We start from the raw sequence: 22584 nt of genomic DNA on the forward strand, positions 1-22584 counted from the left end.
CCTGCATGTATGTATGTGCATCACATACGTGTCTGGTGTACACCGGCCAGAAAACGGTGTTGGATTTCCAGATGGTCATGAGTCACCATGGGGGTGCTGTAGGTCCTACACAAGAGCAGCAAGCACTGAGCCCTCTCTCCAGCCCTCTGCCTTTACAAGCACGACGAGGCCTCGGGTAGCCCAGATGGGCCTTGCACTCACTATGTATTGGAGAATGACCTTGAACTTCTTTTTTTTTAAATTTATTTTATTCTATGTATATGAGTTACACTGTAACTGTCTTCACATATACCAGAAGAGAGCGCATTGGATTCCATTACAGATGGTTGTGAGCCACCATGTGGTTGCTGGGAGTTGAACTCATGGCCTCTGGAAGAGCAGTCAGTGTTCTTAACAGCTGAGCCATCTCTCCAGCCCGACCTTGAACTTCTGATCCTCCTGCCCGTACCTTCTGGGATGTACAGACATGCACACCAACGTTTTTCTATAAATTCTACACCTGACTGCCACAAAGTCCAACATGGATAGCTAGATTTTATGAAGAGCACTGATGGTCCAATTATCTGCTCTGAATAGGGGCAAAGCAACAAGTCAGGTCACTTGAAGGCTCCCCAAATGAATTCCCTATCTGGGTACTTGTAATTGCCACAACCTGTGTGGTACCCTGTGATGTGATGGGGTTGTCTCCTACCAGAAATATAAGAAAATATCTCTAGTCATCAGCAGGAGGACAAGCAGGAGGCCCACTGAAGTTGCCAATCTTCATGGCAGAATTGGGCTGCAACACACAGAGGTACTAGAATTAGTGTAGACATTTAACCAACTCCTCATAAAAGCTCCCATTCACTTTTATTTACTAATTAAAAGAACACTTTTTGTATGTAAGGGTGTTTTACCTGCATTTGTACCTATCTGGGCATAGTGTGTGTGCGTGTTCGAGAGGGGGGGGGAGGGGTGGCTGCAGAGACAAGAGGGTGTCAGATCTTCTGGGACTGGAATCACAGCCACAGATACGTGAGCTACGTATGAGTGCCGGGAACTGAACCTGGGGTCTCTGTAGGAGCATCCAGTGCTCTAACCCCTGAACCACCTCTCCAGCCTCAGCTGCCATCCTTGAGACCTTACTTCCTACAGCCCCACAGTGAGGGTCAGCAGGGAAGCATGTGTTCTCCACGTGCACACAGAGCTTATTAAAATCATCTTTTGCAAAGCATGGGAAATCACAGACATTTGTTAATGAACTGACTGAAACTTCCTGTAACCATAGAAAAACTATGTGATGTTCAAAATATGCCTCTCATGTTAAGAGAAAGCACAGTCCTTTCAGTAAATAAAAGTTAACTGAAAATAGTCTTTCAGGCTTGATGCTGGGTCACTGATAGACAGATAGGGAAACCCCGAGGATCTAGCAGAATCAACGACAGCCTTGGTTTTCAAGTAGCAAATCTTAATTCAGTGAAGTATCATGAAATCAAAGCAGTGTGCCTTGCATGCACATCTGAGGCACGGTTCTGGGAACGCCTGAGTTTGGCAAACTGGGTCAGGGTGTGATTTGCCTTTACAGAAGAAATGGTGGGCAGAGGCTAAGCACTTCTGGAGTGATGGACGGAGATGGTGGACGGAACAAGATGGAGCCTCTCCTTGACTGATAATTCAGTAGGGACTGGAAAGAAGACTGCACCGCCACCAGGCAGAGACAGTCAGTCCTTCTTAGCTTCTACAGCTGCTTGCGGGTCTGCAGTACTTGAACTGTGGTCTGTGTAAGAGGCTTGGGCTTTTAATGTCAGGGGTTGGAGAAAGCAAGAAAGAATGAGAGTTTAAGCTAGCGATCAGAAGAGATAAAGTTTAAAATGGACTCTATATGTATCCAGGTGTTTATTTAAATTCCACCTCCAGTAGGGAGTACTAAATTATATCTTTACCTAGAAAACAATTGTAATAAGTCCATATTTTTGTTTATTTAAAGAGTGCTATGTTTTTAAAAAGGCAATATTGGAAGAAATGTCTGCTAAGGAGGAATTAACTGAGTTATTTTTGGGGAAACAGTTGAGAGGGGAGGGGGCTCAGGCAGACAGCATTCCAGACAGAAGAAGGTTATCAGAGAGCCTTACACGTGTTCAGGGTCCCAGGGTCCCAGCCTGACATGCTCGGAGGCAGTGGGGATACGTCTAGAGAGGGCCGTCTAGTCAGGATGGTTTTGTATCCATGGAGTAGAGTGTGCCTAGAGGAGGAACAGCTAAGGCTGTGGGTTAGCTCCCAGAAGTGTGGATTTACCAGCAAGTGACTGGATAGGCTGTTTTGGAAATCGTGTGAGAGCTGGCTTGGAAGCCACAGAAGCAGAGACTGCCACGTGCTGAAGGAGAAGGAAAGGCCTTTGGAAGCATTCTGTGAGATGGGAAGGGAAAGCCAGAAGAGGGACAGAGGACAGGCAGGGGTAGCAGAAGAGCTAGGAGCTGAAGAGAGGTTGAGCCAGCCCTGGGAGGGCCTGCAGGCCCCTGTGTCCAGTGATGACTCTGGGGGGCACAGTGGTGGGCTGGGGTCAGAGACTGCTCCTCCTTGGCAAGAGGGATATTTAGGATCTGGGTGGTAGGAAGTTGACAACGTTCTCGAAGGATAACCATTCTCTGACAGGGTGAGCTGAAGAGACAGGGCGGCTGGGGTGGTGGTGGTTGGGTTGGAACAGTATCTCTGCAGAAGGAAAGTGGCTGAGGTCAAGGTGGAGACTGAGTATTGGACTAAACAAGCAGCAGCGATAGGATCATGGAGCTGGTAGGGGTGTCGCTGCAAGAAGGGAGAGGCCAGAAACCCCATTAACAAGGAGGGGCTGTGCAGAGCTTCAGGAACCTAGGTGGGCAGAGATGCCCACTAGTAAGCAACTGGCGCCTAGGTGGGTGCAGACCTTAGTAAGCAGTAGGTACTTAGGAAGGTGCAGAGCTCAGTCAGTAAACAGTCAGTATCTAGGATACAGACTTCAGTAAACTGGCATATATGTGGGTGTAACAACTGGCACCTAGGTAGATGTAGACCTCAGGAAACAGTGGGCAGACAGGTACGGGTATCAGTAGACAGGTGTTGTATCTGAGACAAGCAGGATTCTGTTCTAGCAGACAGGTAACTGAGAATGGAAGAGAGGACATTAGGAACTGCTCAGCTCAGCTCAGTGGCAGGGAACCGCATACCTGTGCAGGCCCAACTGAGTAAGAGCAGGGCTAGATGGACCTCAAACTGACACATTATGGAAAGAGATAATGCAGAGGTAACAGGTAAGATGGGTGCTGGGCGACTGGCAAGAAAGCAACTTGGCCAATTACATCACAGATGGACTTGCAAATCACATGTGGAAGCTAGTCAGATCAACCGGCCAGCAGCCACCACAGAGGGCCGAATTGACATCTGCATTTCATGTTCACCACATTTTAAACAGATCTTCTTCAACATTAATATATCCATGTTAAGATGCAGATGCTGGGCTGGAGGTATAGCTTAGTGGTAAAGGGTTTGCCTAGTGTGTGTGAGGCTCTGGGTTCAATCCCCAGCCCTGGAAGGAAAAATGACAAGTGCTGATGCTGATAGACCAGGGCTGGATTCTGAGTTTCCTTTTCTCTCTTGGGCTCTAAGGATCAAACCCAAGGACTTGTACAGGCTACAACCTCAACTAACTTTGCAAACCTTATCAGCTCCTGGGCAAGAATGGTGCTGCTGGTCTGCAGAACACTTTAGACAATGATTTGAATAAAAAGAAGGATATTCTCATTACGTACAGCATGATGTTTTGTAACACACAGACACTGTGGAATGACTAGACAGAGCTAATTAACACACATTACCTCACATACTTACCTTGGTTTTGGTGATGAGGACATTTAACATACTGTCTTGCCATTTTCAAGAATATGGTATATTATTCTTCTCAATGGCTAACATATGGTGCACCAGACCTCCAATACACTTGTCCTATCTAAGCAAACTTTTGAATCCTTGATCGATAGCTCTCCACCCCGGCACTGGACAGTAGGACTTTCCTTTCCTTCCGTGAGAGCTCACTGGTCCTGTGGCTTCTCGGGAGGCCCTGGAGCAAGCGACTGCTGACTGTTACACTTTCAGGCACCCGGTGACCTGACATGCTGATAGCTTTTAATAAACAATGATAACAGAGTTTTCACACTACTGATCTCTACAAGTCAGGGTACTGTGTGTCGGGGAGGGTTGTTCTTCGCTTCCTTTGGAGAGCTGGTTGTTAAGCAGTTTATATACCCAGTGCTAGTCAACCCACCCTTGTCAGTGTTAACACAGTACAAGGGCCGCTGTGTGAGGGTCTGGAGAGCAAGCTCTGAGATGGCCTGTCACAAGTTGATAAGGAGTAAATTTAGTCACATGACATACATCAACACGAAGGTGCCTGGGAAGGCACTGGAGGCCTGACTTATCTAGTGCGAGACTACCCAACAGAGGCAAACACTCGTACTGCCCTATCTGTGTGCCGTGAGTCACCAAGAGAAGCAGAGCTGGGGTGGAAGCAGATCAGGCACGATGGGCAGAGGGCCTCAAAGTCTCATCTACAGGCACTGCACTGTCCTGCCTTTGTTGTACCAGGTGGACACGTTAGCAAAAAAAAGGGGGGGGTAGGGTAGTGCATGTCAGCCACAGAGAAGGAAACGAGTTGGTTTTTATCTGATTTGCTTACTTACCTAAAAGTGGAGGCAAGTTAAAACCAAACCAACCAACCAACCAAACACTCATCTAATATGGCCAAGGAAAACCAATGGAATCCCTTCTGGTGACCATGTGAGGAAGAAAATGGAAAGCTGGCTGGGAAAACAAGGGTGGGAAATCTATTTTTCTGACCTGCCCATTTAATTTCCTCTGTCTTTTTCTTTAAATTCTTTTTAATTTCACATCCTGGTTGTTAAAATCACAAACTCCTGGGTCCCTCAGCTGTCTGACAGATGAATCGGGTTACTCTCTGAGAAGCTGAAGAAGCGCCTGTGACTAAATTTACCTGCTCAACTGCCCACAGACGCTGCTGAGGTGTCCACGAGACTTTGAAGAAGGTGGTGGCAGATGGGGTCATTCCAGGAGCTCCCAGCCCCCGGAAGAGGGAGGCTCCTGGGGGTAAGCTCAGGGACAGGGACTCTAGTTCTTGGGAACCATGGCTGACCAGAAGTGCTGACATAACAAAACTGTTACTGGGTTAGTTAGCTCCCAGGGTATCTGGGAAGGGGGTGGACTGCTATCTCTGGGTATAGAGGGAGAACAGAGGCCTTGGGATAAATCTGATAAACATTTGGGGTGTGAGGTGCAGGTGGTCTATCTCTGTCTATGTCTGAGGGACAGGGTACAGTTTACTGTAGCTTCTCCTTTCCCTGCAGGGAAGATGGGGTTTAGAGTAGGCTAGCCCTCTGAGATAGCTGTCATTTAGGGCCTGGTAAGGACTCCCTACCTCTACCTTAACCACTCCCACCCATCCACTGCACTCTGCAGGAGCTGATGACTATTTAGGCAGGAGCCACTAATCTACAGAGATGCTATACTCTGTTCCTTAGTAAAGGAACAGAAGAACTAACTAGGCCAGAGGTAGAGGGGTGTGTGTGTGTGTGTGTGTGTGTGTGTGTGTGTGTGTGTGTGTGTGTGTGTGTGTGGTGGAAGTGGTTTTGGGAATCACTAACAAGTACAACTGTCTGTCTACCTGTCTCTCTTGTGGTATTAGGGACCATGCATGCCATGCACGGCTCCAGTGAGGAACCACAGCCCCAGGCCTACCACCGTATTTCTCAAGGTATCTTTGTGTGCTGCTCCAGGAGGGAGAGGCGGTTCCCACGGGGATTTCCCAGCCTCAGAGATTTCTATACTGGGAGGCCCTCGGAGTGCTAAGCCATGGAAACACGGTTAAACACCACAGATGCCCTCTCCCCTCCAGCTCAACGCCACCAGGTTCAAGTCACAACCAAGTCAGGTCACAAGTCTGTTGACACCTTTACCTGTTCCAGATCCCACAACGTCTCGGCTCGGTGACTCGGCCATGGCATCTGCAAGCCGTTCCCGGAGGCCCTCTTCTGTGTGCTCCATGGAGGACATATGTCGCAGCCCGAAGCCCTCAGGCCAGCTCCCACACACCTCCAACAGGGTCACGCTCCGGTCGAAGGTACCTGTGATACGTGTGGGACAGATGATGTTGAGTCTGTACCTTCAGAGGGCAGGCTGTTCTGTCTACCCACCCTTGCGGCCTGTCACATACAGGGCCACTTTCATCTTTCCAGCAGAAGAATGGGGGTGGGCTCCCCAGGAACAGGTACGGGAGCAGGCTCAGTGGCCTGTGCTGCTGGATCGGAGAGTACACGTAGGACTGACTGCTGTACTGATAATGAGGCATGTGGAGTTAAAAGCAGTCTCTGAGGAGTAATGGGGTTCAGAGACAGAGCTAAGGCAGGGAAAAGGAACCCCTTCCCAGATTCAACCCAAACAACCTTGCTTTTCCTTGACACCATCACTCTCCACTTATAACCTTGAATGGCTACAGGTGAGAGATGTAGCTCAGCTCAAGGAATGCTTGCCTAGCAAGCATGAGATCATATAGCATCCCCTGCCAAATTCAGACAGAGAGACGCCTGTAAATCCCAGCACCTGGGAGGCTGAGGCCAGAGGATTAGAAATCCAAGGTCATCTTCGGCTACACAGTGAGTTTAGGCCAGACCGTGATATTCTACGATACTATGTAAAATAAAAGAAGGCCTGGAAGATGGCTCAGTGGCTAAAACCCTTGAACTCAAGTATGAGTACCCAAGTTCGGATCTCCAGAACTGGGGTAGAGCTGGCTGCAGTAGCCCAAGCATCTTTAATCCCAGGAATCCTATGATGAGATGAGAGGCAGAGACAGGGGAGTTCCTAGAAGCCTGTGGGATGGCTAATCTGGTGCACACTGAGCAACAAGACATCCTATATCAAGCAAAGTGGAAGGTGAACACTGAAAGTCCTGAGGAATCCATGTGAGTGACCCACTCTTCTGTCACAAGAGCAGGGAGCCTGCAGATGCACGCACACACCCATGCACCCATGCACACACACATTACTATTACCACTGCCAAGATCAATAATGAAGGGGAAACTTCCTAAGCCACTGTCCCTTACAACCTATACCCAGCCTCATTTACAGGTGAAGCTCTGAGAGGTCAAGGGCTTAGAATAAACAGCAGGCCGTGACAGACCTGGTGCCAGGACTCAGATGTACTGATGCCTAGGTCTGGAACTCGTTCTGCCTCACTGCAGATTGGCTCCTAGCCGTCAGGGACATAGGTATATCCGGGGTACCGTTTCAGGGATGTGAGCGATACAGCTGGGTGATAGCATCTTCAACAAGGATCCTTTCTTAATCCAAACCTGGTTCCCAAGTTCCAGAAAGTACACAGCGTTCTGCTGGATGCCAAGATTAGATGTTACGTGCAAGATCACTTCAAAGACCAAATTGAAGTGATTTGACTTTATTCTACGGCAACCTCCTGGGGGTGGTCACTGAGAAAGCGTATTTCATCCAGTCTCTCTTGGAAAGAGATTATGGTCATGGTCTGCTGCTTTAAGCACATACCACTTCCCCGGCGATTAGGTAACTGAATCCACTACATTTATTGAGCTTGGTTCCTGCCAGCACCAGAGGACCAGGAAAAAATGCAAATGCCGATGTTTCCCCAAAGTTAAAAGTACACGAAACGCACACTCTTTATCAGGTCTTGTTTCTTCTCTTTGATCAGCCGTCAGAAACTATCTTTCCTTGCCGGGCAGGACTGGGCAGTGTCAGTGCACACTCGCTGCCACTGACAGGTGGTAATAGAGAGGGTGCGAGCCTCGGCCCCGGCGGGCGGCCCTGCCTGTGATAACGGCCGCAGCACGGAGGTGATAACCGTTAGTAAACACTCGGACAGCCGGTGCCTCCATACATCAGCAAAGTGGGCCTGATAATCCTGAACTCTTTGACCAGACAAAGGCCCTTGGTCAGCCTGCTGGGATTTATATGTGTGGCAAGGGTCACTGCCGGCCCCTGAATTTCATCAGGCAACTTTGGCTTTGATTTATTTCTCACCTAATTGTGAGGTAGATTCCTGGCACAGGGAGAGTGGACAGCATCTACCGATAAAGCTCCTCAGGAAGGAGCCTGACGGTAGTGTGGTATTTACCATCAGGTGGGACCTTAACACGGGGAGCCCCTCCACTGCACTGGGCTAGGATGGGGGGGTCTGAGGAACCAGGCATTGGGACTTAGGGGGTGGGGAATGCGTGTCACTGGATCCTTAAAGAGAGCTATAGCTATGCAACTAGCAGGAGCCAAGACCCCAGCTGACACTCCAATGTTAGCAATGGCTCCCAGGAGTGTGTCCTCAAGGACACTGGACTAAGGACAGACACTAAGCTTGCAGATGTATTCCTACTCAGCAATGTTGAGAAGATGCCTCTAGCTGCTTCATCCACGTCTGAGGTGGCAGCCATGACCCTTTGGAACTGACAGGAGAAGTACTCTCTGCGCCTCTCTCAAGGAACGAAAACATTGAGCAAGGTTCTCTTTAGGAAGCTGAGCTCCTCTATGCTCTAGTGAAAAGATCCAGAAAAGTCAACCTGGCGCATCTACACTTAGTAACATCAGAAAAAAAGATGTCCACTTTTCCTCTATTTATTTTGCTTCCTTTCAGAGCTTGGAAGCCTGGGAATGGAGTGACCCACTCTCCTGTCACAAGAGCAGGGAGCCTGCCTCTAAAAGGCGTCCACGCATGCAGTGTTTGGAGGTCAGGGAAAGGAGCTGAGGCAGGGACAAAAGGACCAGAGTCAAGCAGGGAAAAAGAAAAAAATAATCAGAAGCAAGAGAATTTTTGAAGCAATATAAATATTAAAAAAGCAAAATAATTGTAGCAAGAGAGGTTTGGGTAAGAAAGGAAAGAAACACAAAAGAAGGGTCGGGAGAGAGGGCCCCGCCCACAGACGGTCAAAGCAGGGTAGTATGTACTTGTACCAGGCTTGTACTAGAGACCTCAGCCTCCTATGGGATGAGGAGAAAAGAATCATGAGGCGGTCTAAGGGTGGGGACTGGGAAACGACCCAGAACACGCTTTCAGCTGTACCAGCTGCCTAACTCAAGGCAGGAGCCTCGGAATCCTCACCCACCAGAGTGCAAAAGGGACAGAGCCTCAGAGCTGCCTCAGGGGTTGAGCGAGGTGAAAGAAAGCACAAGGCGCATGAGGGCTCCGCACAGAGCGGGCGTGTTCGTGGGCATGGTAATACCACGGGGTATGTCAGGGGCAGAGTCCTGCATAGCATGTGGGAGGCCCTGGCTTTGATCCCCAGCACTGTAAGCAGTGAAAACAGTAGCTGTCTTGATGATGGTCACAATGCCAACTAAGTACACCTTTTCACCACTGGAGGCAGTGCCATACACGTTGACCATCACAATGACCCCGATGGTGGTAGAGGCACTGCCGTAATTCACAGGGGAGCTGAAGCATGGGAAGCTTAAGTGACATGCTCCGAGTCTGTAAATGACAGATCTGGAACACATCTCTCAATTCTCAGTGTGGAGCTCATCCTGTTAGCTCTCGCAGCACTACTTTTAGTGGCACCTGCTGTTATATGAGAACAGTTCTATGTAAAAATCACCTCCATCTTCCCTAATGTGTGTTGAGAATGCGCGTCACCTTCCACTGATGCCTTTTAAAGGCCTGAGATCAGCCCACATTCCTTACAATATTGTAGTCATGGCGACGAGTCATCCTGTCTACCTGATGGCACTCAGGAGAACACAAACCAATAGATCTAGTCTCTTAGCAATGGCATAGTTAAGGATGTGGGCAGGGAGACCCCAAGAGTGCTCAGCCAAGGAGCCCTCAGTCCTGCAAAGAGGAAATAGCCTCCCTCACCCTGCTAGGAGGAGGCCCTAAGGAGACTCTGATATCTTTTCCTGGGGCAGCCCTTGTCTGATGAGCCTCCCACACTGGAGTGAGCAGGGTTGCAGGCACACAGGGATCAGCAGGTGCTGGGTGAAGAAGCCAAGTCCTTGGAGGATGAGGTCACTTCTGGCACTTAGGCAACTGCCTATCTTGTCAGCACTGATGGGACAGCTAGCTACCCTTCATTTGATTGGTCCAAAGACACTCCTTTGGACAGGGGATATTTGTGTCCCATTATGGAGACAGGACTGTTTGAGGGAGCCAGGAAATGCTCACCTAGAGCAGGCTATTTGGAGAGCTCAGGGCACACCGCTTAGCAATGGTGCCAGCTCAGGGCCTGGGCCTGGAGCTGTTTACAGGCCCCTCTCATGCTGGCTGTTCCATCTGACTCACTTGCATCAAACATTGATTAGCGTCTACTCTGATGTGAGTCAAGCCTTGTTCTGAGGAATGGGGAAATAGTGTAAGGGGGAAAAGGAGCTGAGTTCACCAAACTCTGGGAAGCAGCAGCTACTAATATCTGAGCTGGAGAGACACAGGCTTTAATTGGTCTTATTTGGGATGTGTTCCCTCTGGGGTTGGCTCCTGCTCTGTAATTCTCAAAATCTCCTTTTCTAAGGTTGGGTTCAAGTCTGACCTGCTCCGGGAGAACCTGGGCAACTACCCAAGGGGCAGTGAGCTCAAAGCCCCAGTGTAGAAGGCGACTTTATCTTTCAGAGTAGATCTGGTGAAAGCTATGCATTTACCAACTAAAATTTGTAACTGGGTCAGAGGGCACAGCTCAGTGGCAGGATGCCTTCCCAGCTTACTTGAAGCTCTACATTCAACGCCCCCATACCACACGTCTACATAGAGGAAGGAGGGGAGACAGACATATACCTGTAGGGTTGGGATGTGGCTAGGTAGTTGAATGCCTGTCTAATGTGAGCTACAGGAGACTCTGGGGTTTGATCTCTAGCACTGGAAAAAAATAGTAGGTTTGCATATAAACACCATGCAAGTGATTTCAGGGTGTTTAGCTTGACGCTCCTGTGTGGACTCAGGCTAATCTGGGGAGCCAACAGATCACTGCCGTCTACATCCCCATGTTGTTTACGTGCTTTGTCCTTCCAGATAGTTTACGAGTTCCTGGGGGCTTGGATTCCTAAAGCCCAAGGAGTCCAGACTTTACCGGTCAGGCTTACTTCAACAGATCTGGGATCTGAGTGATCATGTTCACCTGGGAAAGGTGACAGTCACTTGAGTGGACAGCCTGAGTGCCAGAGCCTCATCATTGAGGGCCAAGGCAGGCAGAAGAGAGAACTGAGATTAGAAAGAGGAGGAAGGACTAAGGTGGAAAGTGTGTGGGAAGAGAAAGCAGTCTCTTCCATGGCTCTCTGTGCACTTAGGACTTGAGGCTGAGACTCAGAAAGGACCAGGCTGGGGGAGGCCCAGTGTCTGTCTGCAGCTCCCAGCTTGGCAGCCTGTGCTGGCCACTCTTCCCAGGTTTTTGGGTTTGAAAAACTCAGGGTGGCCTACCTATCTATATAAACTCTCATTGGCTCTATCCCCCAGAGAACTGTGACTAATACAATTGGTTACCAGCTGTGTCCCCAAGCATATTTTTAGCCTGTCAGTAGTATGTTAATTAGAACAGAGTGGCTCAGGACAGAAGGGGAGGTAGTGTGAGAGGATACGAGGATTTCATCCTTTTTCTTGATCCTTTAGGCCAGCTCCCAAAGGAACGCCATTCACATGCCTACAACGTAGAAGATGGTGTTCTACAAGTTAATGGAACGGGACAGCTCATCATCAAGTGACACAGCCATCATCACAGAGCAGCGTCATGTACAGATCTGTGGGGATGTCGTAAAAGCACACACACCCATTACGCTTTCTGTTACCCAGAAGCGTGATGCAAACAGGGCTCATGCCTGTAGTTCCAGCTCTTGGGAAGCTGAAGTAAGAGGACTGCCATGACTTCCTGGCCAGCCTAGGCTACAGAAGAGCTAAAAGAGCAAGAGTGGGCGGGACAGGATCTAAGTATACTATATGCGTGCATTGCAATGTCCTCTGTAACACAGTACCATGTACAGTGAGGACACCTCAAGGAGGGACAATTGTTAATTGTGCAGTGTAGCACTCAGTAGCAAGAGTGAGCAGCTGTGAGTCGTTCATATGTCATTGCTACTTTAGAGAGCATACTTCTACTTAATGAAGGAAGTTCACTAGATAACAGTGGTTCTGCAAGCACCAGCCTCCCATAGCTTGTGCTTACTGTAGCCCCTAATTCCAAGAGATATGAGAGTTTGTGCCTGTAATCCTGGTACTTGAGAGGCTGAAGCCAGAGGATCACTGTGAGCTCCAGGCCTGTCTGCACCACACAGCAAAATCCTGCCATACAACAAACAAACACACAACCTGAATAAGGAGTGGGGAAGACCATCCCCCGTGAGCGGCTTGTATTTTGATTTGCATGAGTAGGCTTAGGATGTTCAAACACCCGATGGTGAACACGTTTCTCTGAACCTACCTCCTCTGTGACAACTGACTGTGTGATCCACACACACAGACAGATGTGCTACACAGCAAAGAGGCCTGGACTCCAGCTATCTGCTATGTCTCACGAACGTATGTAAGCCATATTAGTCCCATGTACAGCCACTTGGTTGTGGAGTTTGGACTATGGTCATTAGGTTATTTTGAAAAAAAATCTACTCGTCCAGCTTTGGAAGTGAACTGAGAGAAAAGAAAACCAAAACCAAACCAGACCAAACCAACCCCCAAACACCAGCATGGTAAAGAAACACCAGCGCTAACACTGACCGCCAGATGTGTTGGTGGTGCATCTTCCTGTTTTGCACAGGTCCTTAGAGGTCCCTAGAACTGCTGCGAGAAGGGACAAGCTGCTGGTCAGAGGCTCATGGACCAGCCTGCCAGGTGTGGCCACATTTATGGGGTTGGGATTGGGTGTGCTGAATTGAACAGGGGAATCTAACGGGCACTGTTAAACAGGGATGGATGCACAGAGCACTTCATGGTGAATTAACACAGAGTAGTCACTAGGACAATTAGGCTATGTTTACAATTTTATAACATGACACTGCATGTTAAAAGTTAGAATAGAGATTTTGACTCAAAATGTTCCAACCAGAATTCCCCCATAACTTTTCTGGTTACTCTAGGCAAGTCACCCATGCCTGTGAGTGTCACCATATGAATGGACTGACTCCCACCTAAGGGATTCCCATCTGCACTAATGGCTTCAATGTCACTGTCAATAATACACTAATGGAGCAATGGTGAGATGATGTCTGAGGTATGCTAGGGTAATAGCTACCAAATCTCATTTCCTACGAGGCAGATAACACAACCAAGCACAATGGGGCAACAGCTGCGTTTTTAACAAATTAAAGGTGCACGATAAGCAGAGGACCCAGGTTCCAATGCCAATTCTTGTTACTTTCTCACTTTGTGACGGGGGAAGTCATCTCCCCAGTGGCAGCGATCTTGGAAGCTCCACCTACTGCAGATTCACCTTCCCAAATACATGTCCGGCTGCAGACTCTAGTGTGACCTTATTTAGAAATCTCATCTTTGTGCCGGGGAGATGGCCCAGTGGGTAGAACACTTGCCATACAAACGTGAGGTTGCCAGAGCCCCTGTATGGGCTGCATCTGCAGTCCAGGATTCCCACAGTAAGAGAGAGGACATAGAGATGGGGGAATCGAGGAACGCTCATGGGCTGGGTAGTCTGTTCCAGCCTCAACATGACGGAGCGAGGACAGACAGATATCTGAGCAGACACACCCCCTCAGGTGAGAAGACAAGTAGTCTGAGGAACAATTTTGAGGCAGGTGGTACCCATATCAGTGAGGATGACTGATGATGTGTGAGGTGCACAGCAGGAGGCTTGGATGGGGAGTCAGAGCACATGGGTGGGTAACGTGTACCCCACTTCACTGAGACCATCTGCCTGGGGCTCAAGAGGGCAGGTGAGTGGCTCTAATGAAGGCCATGTCTCTCACATCCAATGGTCATCTAGGTCATTCACATCTGAGAATGAGAACAGAAATTTCTAGATTTTTCTTTTTTTGTTTTTAAAGACAGGCCTCACTCTGTAGCCTTGGCTTGCCTGGAACTCACTGGTCTTAAACTGACAAGAGATCCACCTGCCTCTGAGTGCTGGGATTAAAAGTGTGCACCACCATACCCAACAGCTTCTTAAAGTTTTAAATAAACAAGTGAACAAGTAAGTAAATAAACAGAACTTGGGACTGAGGCTAGAAATGGCTCAAGGATTGTGAGCACAGGCTGCTTTTCCACAGGACCTATGTTCAAGCCCCAGTACCTACATGGTGGCTCACAATTTTCTGTAATTACAGTTTCAGGGGATCTGATGCCCTCTTCTGTCTTCTGAGAGCACCGTGGAACACGCAAATGCACACGCATGCAGGGGGGTGGGTGGGGGTGGGGCACACATAATTAGAACAAAATGAAATAATGAATAATAAGAATTGAGACACGGTTAGGCGCGGCTGCCTCTGGACAGCTCGGGTTATAGTAGCTGCTTTTGTTATCTGCTCTCTACCATTTCACATGTGTTTCCTGTAGCTTTTAGAATCAGGAAAATGGCTGAGGAGAGAACTGGCTTGAGAACAGCACAGGCTGGGTCAAGAGGCTGCTAAGCATGTGAGGGAGGGCCTGGACCTGCCGAGCTGCCTCCCTGGTAGTTCCTGCACGGGGCTTGCCTCAGTGGGAGGCAGGTGAGCTTACAGCTCCGTGGCTGACTCTTCTCCCAGTGGCCACGGCTGGCTGCACGCAATGTTGACTCACTCCTGTGTACACACATTATTTCTCTTAAAGTGTGTCAGGAATGTGAACCAACTTGTACCGAAAAATGGCAAAAACTGTTTCCACCTTTGTACAAACTTCATATGCCAGATCAGAGAGCGCCAGAACAACTCTGGAAGGAGTTGGTTCGAGAAGCCCTTTATTCTATTTGTCCCCTACCCCAATCTTCTGTACACCTAGGCACAGCTACAAAGGAAGCAACGACCAGCCAGGAACATGAGCCCTTTACACATCACTCTGTCTCTGAGCAGAGCCCCTGTTGTTGGCCTATGGGCTGAGAGCAGTTGTCAGCATGGCTCCAGTGCAGACTCCCCACTGGCTCTGGACTCAGACAGTCCGGGGCTGCAGAGAACAGAGAGCTCTCCAAACTAGGCAGTTGCTGGCTTTTTCCTGAGTTGGAAGCTAGATGGCAAAGGCAACATTTCCTCCTGTGTGCCTGGTCTGCTGGTGAGATGGAGGTCAGTGCCCACCATGTCACTCACAGGTTCTATAGCAAGGCTGAGTACTCTGCTGATTTAGGAACCTAGCAACTCCCTGGATGGAAAAACTTCTCAGAACTATGTATTCTCAGGACAGCAAGGTGGATTTCCTAGGACAGCTCCCATAGCAAAGAGTAAGGCCTGGGGTCAGAGAGGTATCAAAAGGAAAGAATGAACATTTGCTGACCTGTTGTGAGGTAGATACAGGCAGCTGCTCTATGTAGACTGTATCTCAGAGGATGCCAACCACTGAGACTGACACCATGACTTTCGACATACAGACTGAAGAACGGAGGCAGAGACAAGTAGAAGGTGTGAGGGTCCAGCCAGGATTCTGACTCCAGGCCCACCCAGAGCCTGTACTTCCCCCACTAAGACTTTTGATTAGATTCCCCTTGGGTCAGAGGAGAGGTCCCGTTAACACCACAGTGTGGTGTTTGCCTGTGACAGAACAGCTGCAGTGGTGCCGGCAGGGGCTTTATTTCCTCTTTTGGTGGCAAGAATTTCCCCACAGAGCCACACCCCTAGAGTTTTCAAACTATTCCAGCGGTTTTTTTTTTTTTTCCTTTTCTTTTTTTTTTTTTTTCAGAGCTGGGGACCGAACCCAGGGCCTTGCGCTTGCTAGGCAAGCGCTCTACCACTGAGCTAAATCCCCAACACCTTATTCCAGTGTTTGAAAGTGGTTCTTGTAGTTGGGCAGTGGTTATGATCTCTGTTCCCTACAGCAAGGCTGATGTGGAGTGCTCAGCTGGGAACTCTTGAGGTGAAACCTGGAGCTGAGAAATTTGCTTCCATTACTCAAGGATGATGTTTGAAAATCATCAGTATTAGCCGGGCAAGATGGCCCAGGAGGTTAGGGTGCTTGCTGTCAAGTCTGATAAACTGAGTTCAATGCCTGGGGCCCACATAGTAGGAGGAGGAAATCAACTTATATTAGTTGGTCTCCAGAAGCCTCTACATAAACATACCATGGCACTCCCTAAACCCCCAAATAAAGTGTTAAAAAAAAAAAAAAGTATTTGTGACAACTTCAGGTGTGAAGCCAACAGACACAGACATGGTGGCTTGTCCTTTAGGACTGTATGTGACTGCTGACTCTCTTTTCTGAGAACCCTCAACTCTCTTATTTCCTCAAGGCTGTCTGTAAGCCTGGCTCTGCAAGGCCTGGGTGCTGCCTGACCGGAATGGTTTTCAAAGGCCTGGGAGGGACAGTGGGCAAACTGGCTGCTGAAATGGAGGGAAGGTCACTTGCTCCTGTAAGCTTGTGGCAATGCTGATGAAAAGGAAGGGAAGAGCCTGTCCTGCAGGAAGGGACAGGTCCGGGGTGCTGCTGAAGGTGCTAGAGTTGACTGGTGTGAGGCCCGGCCATTTTTGAATTACACTAGTCTGAATAGTTACCTAACTATAAAATAGACTTTAAAACTTGTGTTCTCAGCCAGGTATTGTGGTACACGCCTGTGACCCCAGCAGATAGAGCTCTATGAGTTTGAGGCCAGCGTGGTCTACTAGTGAGTTCCAGCCTAGCCAGGACTATGTAGAGAGACCCTGTCAACAAAACAAAACAAGACAACTTCCCTCAGTATTCCCAGCACTTCTTTTTCCTCCGCTTTCTTTTTTCTTTTGAACCTGGGTTTTGGTTTGTTGCTCAGGTTGGCCTTAGATCTCTTGGGCTCAAGCAATCCTCCTGCTTCAGCCTCTCTGTGGTCAGCTTTCCTCCTCAGTTTGCCATCTGAACCCACCAACGCCCTCATTCTTAGGCAAAAAGCTGAGGTGAACCTGTTGCTAGCGATGAGCTTGCCTTGAACAAGAAGCCCTGAGATCCACTCCTGCACAAACAGGGCCTAGTGGCACAGCCTGTAATCCCAGTGCCCGGGGTGCAGAGTAGGAGGCTCACGCAAGCATCCGAGGTCATCCTTGGCTACACAGGAATGTTAAACTTTGAGGCTAGTCTTGGCCAAAGATTCTGTTTCAAAACAAGCAAGTGAGAACGTAATCAACAACAACAACAGCAAAGGAAGCAGACTCTGAGTGGCAGTGAAGGGCTTTGGAGGAAGGAGACCTGGCCTGGTGTGCTATTCACATGCCAAGTGCGGAATGTTAGAGCAGCTCTGTACTTCTGAGACGGCAAAGGAGTGGTGTCAGGACCTGTGCAGAGATGACCACAGGCAGCTCTGTTTGCACAGAGGGGTGTTTCCTGGGGCTGGGATGACTGGGTCAAAAAGTGGGGACAGAGTATGTGAAAGGTACTTGGAACCAATGTTGCTCATGACACCTCACACTTTGGCATAATGACCTCACCTGGACTCTGGAATCATTGCAGCTTCCTCTACATGCTGACCCTGCTGTCAGCTCCATTTTACAGATGAGGATACTAGGTTTCTGGGCCGTTTCTCACCTAGCATGGTAGTTCAGAAATCACCTGGGAGGTTCCCAGGAGCCACCTGCGGTAGGCAGAGGTTGGATCACTGGGTAGACTGATGACTGACAGGTACTTGCTTGGGCCCTTGTCTTACAGGACCGTCGCTGACAACCTCACCTCTTGGTCTTGGCTGCATATGGGTATGGTGTGGGGCTCAGTCTGGGATTTCTTGAATTATCACACAAGCAGTGTTCCAGGCCTTCCATGCCTGAAACAGCTAGTACCTGGGAACTGTCATTTCTTGTCTTGACATGTCAAAGCTTTCTGGCTGGTCACACTGACTCAGCTATCCAGGCATGGAGGCCTGGGAGGGCGTAGGGAAAAAAGCTGAGAGGCTGCGGGAATGCACCAGGTGAGTACAGAGGCTGTGACAATGACAACAATACCTGCTGCACCCTCGAGCCTGTGCCCTTCACTGAGTACTTTCCCAGGCCCGGGGAGAGACAAGGAAGCTGTCTTCAGTTCCCACCTCAGGAAAGTGAAGGGTAGGGCAGGGCCTGTGATGGAGAAACCCAGTCTTGTGCCGTCCAACAGTGTGGTCCACCCACTGCAGAGGGATCTGTGGTAGTTGGAGGTTGGTTAGACAACTTTCAAGCCAGGCATGGAGGTGATGATCTGTAATTCTGGCACTCAGGAGACAGACATGGGGGAGGATTGTATGTTTGAGGCCAGCCTGGGCTACAAAGTGAGATCTGGGGTCAAAACAAACAAACAAACAACTTTTGGGGTGGTGAGGAGTGAACCACCTCAGATCCTACCCAGGTTTACTGTACACGAACCTGCATCTCATACGAACTCTGCATAAGTAGCTTAGTGCAGTGTTTGCCTGGCTTGTAAGTAGTCCTACCCTGGATTGAATCCTCAGCACCACATAAACTGGATGTGGTGACACAAACCTGTAGTCCTAGCACCTGGGAGGTAGAGGCAAGAGGACCAGAAATCCAAGGTCATCCTCGGCCACATGGTGACTTTGAGGCTAGCCTTGGCTACATGAGTTCCTGTCTTCAAAAAAACAACAACAACAACAAAACAAAACAAAACAAAAAAACTTCTAGGGCACCCAGCACATACTAAAGCTGGAGAGTCAGTGTGTATCTCACCATAGCTGGCTTTCCCATGAAGTAATTACCAGCTGTTGGCCTCTTGTTGATGGGCACGGGCTGAGACAGAAGCAGGGCAGGCATGTTTGTCTTGAGAGCAGACCTGGGCCCGTCAGGTTAGTGCTTTTCAGGTGACATTTAATGGGTCTCCCTTTCTGTCCTCCTATGCCAGGTTCAGGCTCAACTCAGGCTCTGTGTAGCAGGCCTGAGTGTTGAGCATTAACCCCAGTATCAGGGACCTCAATTAACACTCTTTAGGCAAACCAGGGGACTTCCGCCTTGTGCTCAGGTACAGGCCTCAGACAGGGCTTGTGGCTGCCTGTGTGCACACCCAGGATGAGCCAAGACTCCTATCATCTCTCTCTCTTCCCTCTCAGGCCTTCTTGCTTAAAGGGAGACTTAGTAACCCCAGCTAACACTCACAGGCCTGGTGAGAGCCTTTAAAAGCTCACTTCATTAGCACGTGTGAAAAATGCCCAAACTACAGTGTGAACCTGGTTATGATTTCCCCTGGCCCACTGGCCTCACTGTGTGCCAAGTCTGACGTCTGAGGGTAAAGACTTTTTTAAGCCAGAGCCTCCCTTCCCCACCCCCACTCCCCCAGCTGCTTCCCCTCACTTCTGTCCCATGGAGGCCAATCAGGATGTTATTCATTTTCCTCTCTAAGAGGCCAGTTCAAAAAGGCCAGAAGACGCACCCTTCATTCCTTGTTTTAAAAAAAAAAAAAATGCCAGTTCCTCCCATGAGGAGGAAGCAACATATTTTGTTTCTGCTACATCTAGGCAAAGATCAGATTTACAGTCAGCCCAGGATGACTGTTGGCGTGTAGCTACCGATCTATCTTTTCATCTTTGGATCTGAGGTATGCCATGGTTTAGAGGAAGAACAGATCCGTCCATAAGGAGAGGGGCACCAGGGCATCCCAGGAGGGCCTGGAGACCTCATGTTACTCTATCAGACACAGACCTGCCATCTAACCTTGAATTAGGGGAAACAGCTGGGTGAAGGAATTAACTTCTTCCTATATTTCATTCGAGTTTTAGAAGTGCTGTTAGGTTAAAAAGTTACTAAAATAGCTTCCTGCCATCCCTCAGCCTGCGGGGAGAAAAGTAGGTAAAAGCAGTGTGGAAACACCCCTCCACTGGTCAACGAACCTGCAAACTGACCCCAACCTTCCTCAGCCAGCCTCTAGGAGGCCTGGTACCAGCGCTGGAATCCTCCGATGCAGGAGGTGAATCCCTGCTCTCAGGATGCACAGTTGTGTGGAAGAACATCCCTGCCTATCCAGCCCTGCCTTTGGGGCCTGCCCTTATGGAGGCCGCCCAGAGCCTTTCAATCCAGCTGGAACCACTTCTCCTCACTAGGCACCTTCTTAGATCTTGCCTCTAAGACCACTGGGGTGGAGGTGGACCCTCTGGGGAGACAGAGGTGGTGATGAGGCCACAGACTTGCTGCTGTGCACAGGCCTCAGCCGGTCCAGGAGTGAAAAGTGGAATGTTGGTCTTACATGGATGGGACCTGGAGTAGACTAGCCTCCTGGGACCTTTGAATTCTCCGCTGGGCAAGAAGGACTAGTTATTCACAAGTCTAAATCACGCAGACATTTAAGTGCTTCAGGACCATTATGGTCCTCGGAATGTGACAGGCTGGGTGGCCTTAGGCTCACTCTTCAGTCAGTCCGCTCCCAATTCACAAATCCTTCTGCCTCAGCCTCTCAGCTACAGAAAATACACGCCTGTGATACCATACCTGGCTCCTGGAAATCCTTATATCTCTTTAAGGGTACATTCCTGAGTTCTCTATTCCATAGGTCCAGTCTTCCTGCTCTATTAAAATAAGTAAAACTTAGCCTCCATGCATCTTGGAAGGACAAGATTTTTTTTTATCTTTATTAACTTGAGTATTTTTTATTTACATTTCGTTTGTTATTCCCCTTCCTGGTTTCTGGGCCAACATCCCCCAACCCATCCCCCTCCCCTTCTGTATGGGTGTTCCCCTCCCCATCCTTCCCCCATTACCGCCCTCCCCCCAACAATCACATTCACTGGGGGTTCAGCCTTGGCAGGACCAAGGGCTTCCCCTTCCACTGGTGCTCTTACTAGGCTATTCATTGCTACATATGAGGTCAGAGTCCAGGGTCAGTCCATGTATAGTCTTTGGGTGGTGGCTTAGTCCCTGGAAGCTCTGGTTGGTTGGCATTGTTTTTCATATGGGGTCTCAAGCCCCTTCAGCTGTTTCAGGGAAGGACAAGATTCTAGTACCAGATGTTTGGGAAGGATTATTTAGCCCAACCATTAAAAATACAGGGCACTATATGAACTTTACAAGATGCAGTTGCACACACTGGGCACATCTTCCAGACTGTTTGCCTGTTTGGTTTATTTTTGAAGTGGCATCTTGCTTTGTAGTACAGGCTTGTCTGGAATCCACTTTGTAGCCTCTGGCTATGAAGATCCTCCTGTGTTTGCCTCGGGAGAGCTATGATTACAGATGTGAGCTGGCCCTCGGACCCACCTCTCTGCCTAGTGAAGACAAAGGCTTTGTTACACAGGAGCCCTAGGAGAGTAGGAATCAGGCACACTTCATGAACTCACCACCAGGCTCACTGAGCACATTAGGCCTCAAACATGTAAACAAACTGAGCCCGGGTTTTCCATGGCAACAACCCAAAAGTGTTCTTTGTCTACATACGGCACTTCCTCCTCACCTCTCTTACAGTTAGCTTTTCAACACATGGTGCCTGGTCTTGGAACCACTGGATCATGTTCAGACTTGTTACTCAGAAGACAGAGTGGACAAGCAGACTGTCCACACCAGAGGGCAGTGAGAGGCACCAGCCTGTACACTTCCATGGAGGTAGAACAGGGCCAGTCATTACGTGTGGGATCTCTGCTGTACTCCTGAGTATCTCTTCTCTCTGGAACCCTCCTGCAGGTCCATCTCCAAGTGTCTGAGGGACTCCTGACGCTGGTGCAGGCCATGAGAATTCTCCATAACTTAGAAGGGATTCCACATTGGAAAGGTTGGAGAGCGGGAGTGATCTGGGTGGCTGGCAGGTGCCCCCAGGTTATTGTAAAATGGCCCCTGGTCCAGGGCACCTTTCCTAGACTTCCTTAAAGAGAAAAGCCAAGCCTCTGGGCATGGTGGTGCATGACTGTAATCACAGCACTTGGGAGGCAGAGGCAGGAGGATCAGGAGCACAAGCTGATCCTCAGCTACACAGTGAAATTGAGGCCGTTGTGGGCCACACAAGATTCTGTACAATAGAAAGAGAAAACAAGATAGGAAAAAGCCCTCTGAGGTTAGAAAAGCCCACGGGTGTTTTTAATGCAGTCATGGCAGCTTAGGGGGCACAATGGGGTCCCTTGAAGAGCTGCATACTGTAAAGAAAAGCAGCTTTTTGGGGGGACCTGTGGACTACCCCACCTTCCTTCTGTGCCATCTGGCTCTCCTCTCTCATGCCCCTAAGCCTCTCCTAAAGCCTTGCTTCTGTGATTCTGGGGAGCCATACTTGCATGGTTAATACAGCAACTAGGAGACATCTGGAGTCCCCTGGGGGGAGAGACTTGTGGGCATGTCTGTGAAGGAATTTCTAGGCTTGCCACAGAGGAGAGAAGACCTACCTTCACTGTGGGTACTGAACGGCAGCCTTCACGGCTCTGGCTCCTGACTGTGGACACAGCGTGACCAGCTGCTTCATGCCCCTGCCTCCCTGCCTCCCCTATGATGACGGACGTTAAGTTGACTGTGCCAGGCAGTTTGTCAGAGCAACAGGAAAAGCCGTTACTATGGATCTCTTCTTCCCCATGCACACTTTTCCTGGATGCACT

General features: G+C 49.3%; 1 protein-coding gene across 9 annotated transcripts in view; it reads right to left on the reverse strand.

Moving 5' to 3' along the window:
* Bcas3 (BCAS3 microtubule associated cell migration factor) overlaps positions 1 to 22584 on the reverse strand; it is a 451135-nt gene that overhangs the window by 17022 nt on the left and 411529 nt on the right. For all 9 annotated transcript variants that reach the window (XM_032912992.1, XM_032912993.1, XM_032912987.1 and 6 more), the window contains one exon: positions 5979 to 6146. In XM_032912992.1, the coding sequence (XP_032768883.1) occupies positions 5979 to 6146 (168 nt within the window). The remainder of the gene's footprint in view (positions 1 to 5978; positions 6147 to 22584) is intronic.

This window comes from Rattus rattus, chromosome 9 (genome assembly GCF_011064425.1).
Source record: "Rattus rattus isolate New Zealand chromosome 9, Rrattus_CSIRO_v1, whole genome shotgun sequence".
Taxonomy (NCBI): Eukaryota; Metazoa; Chordata; class Mammalia; order Rodentia; family Muridae; genus Rattus; species Rattus rattus.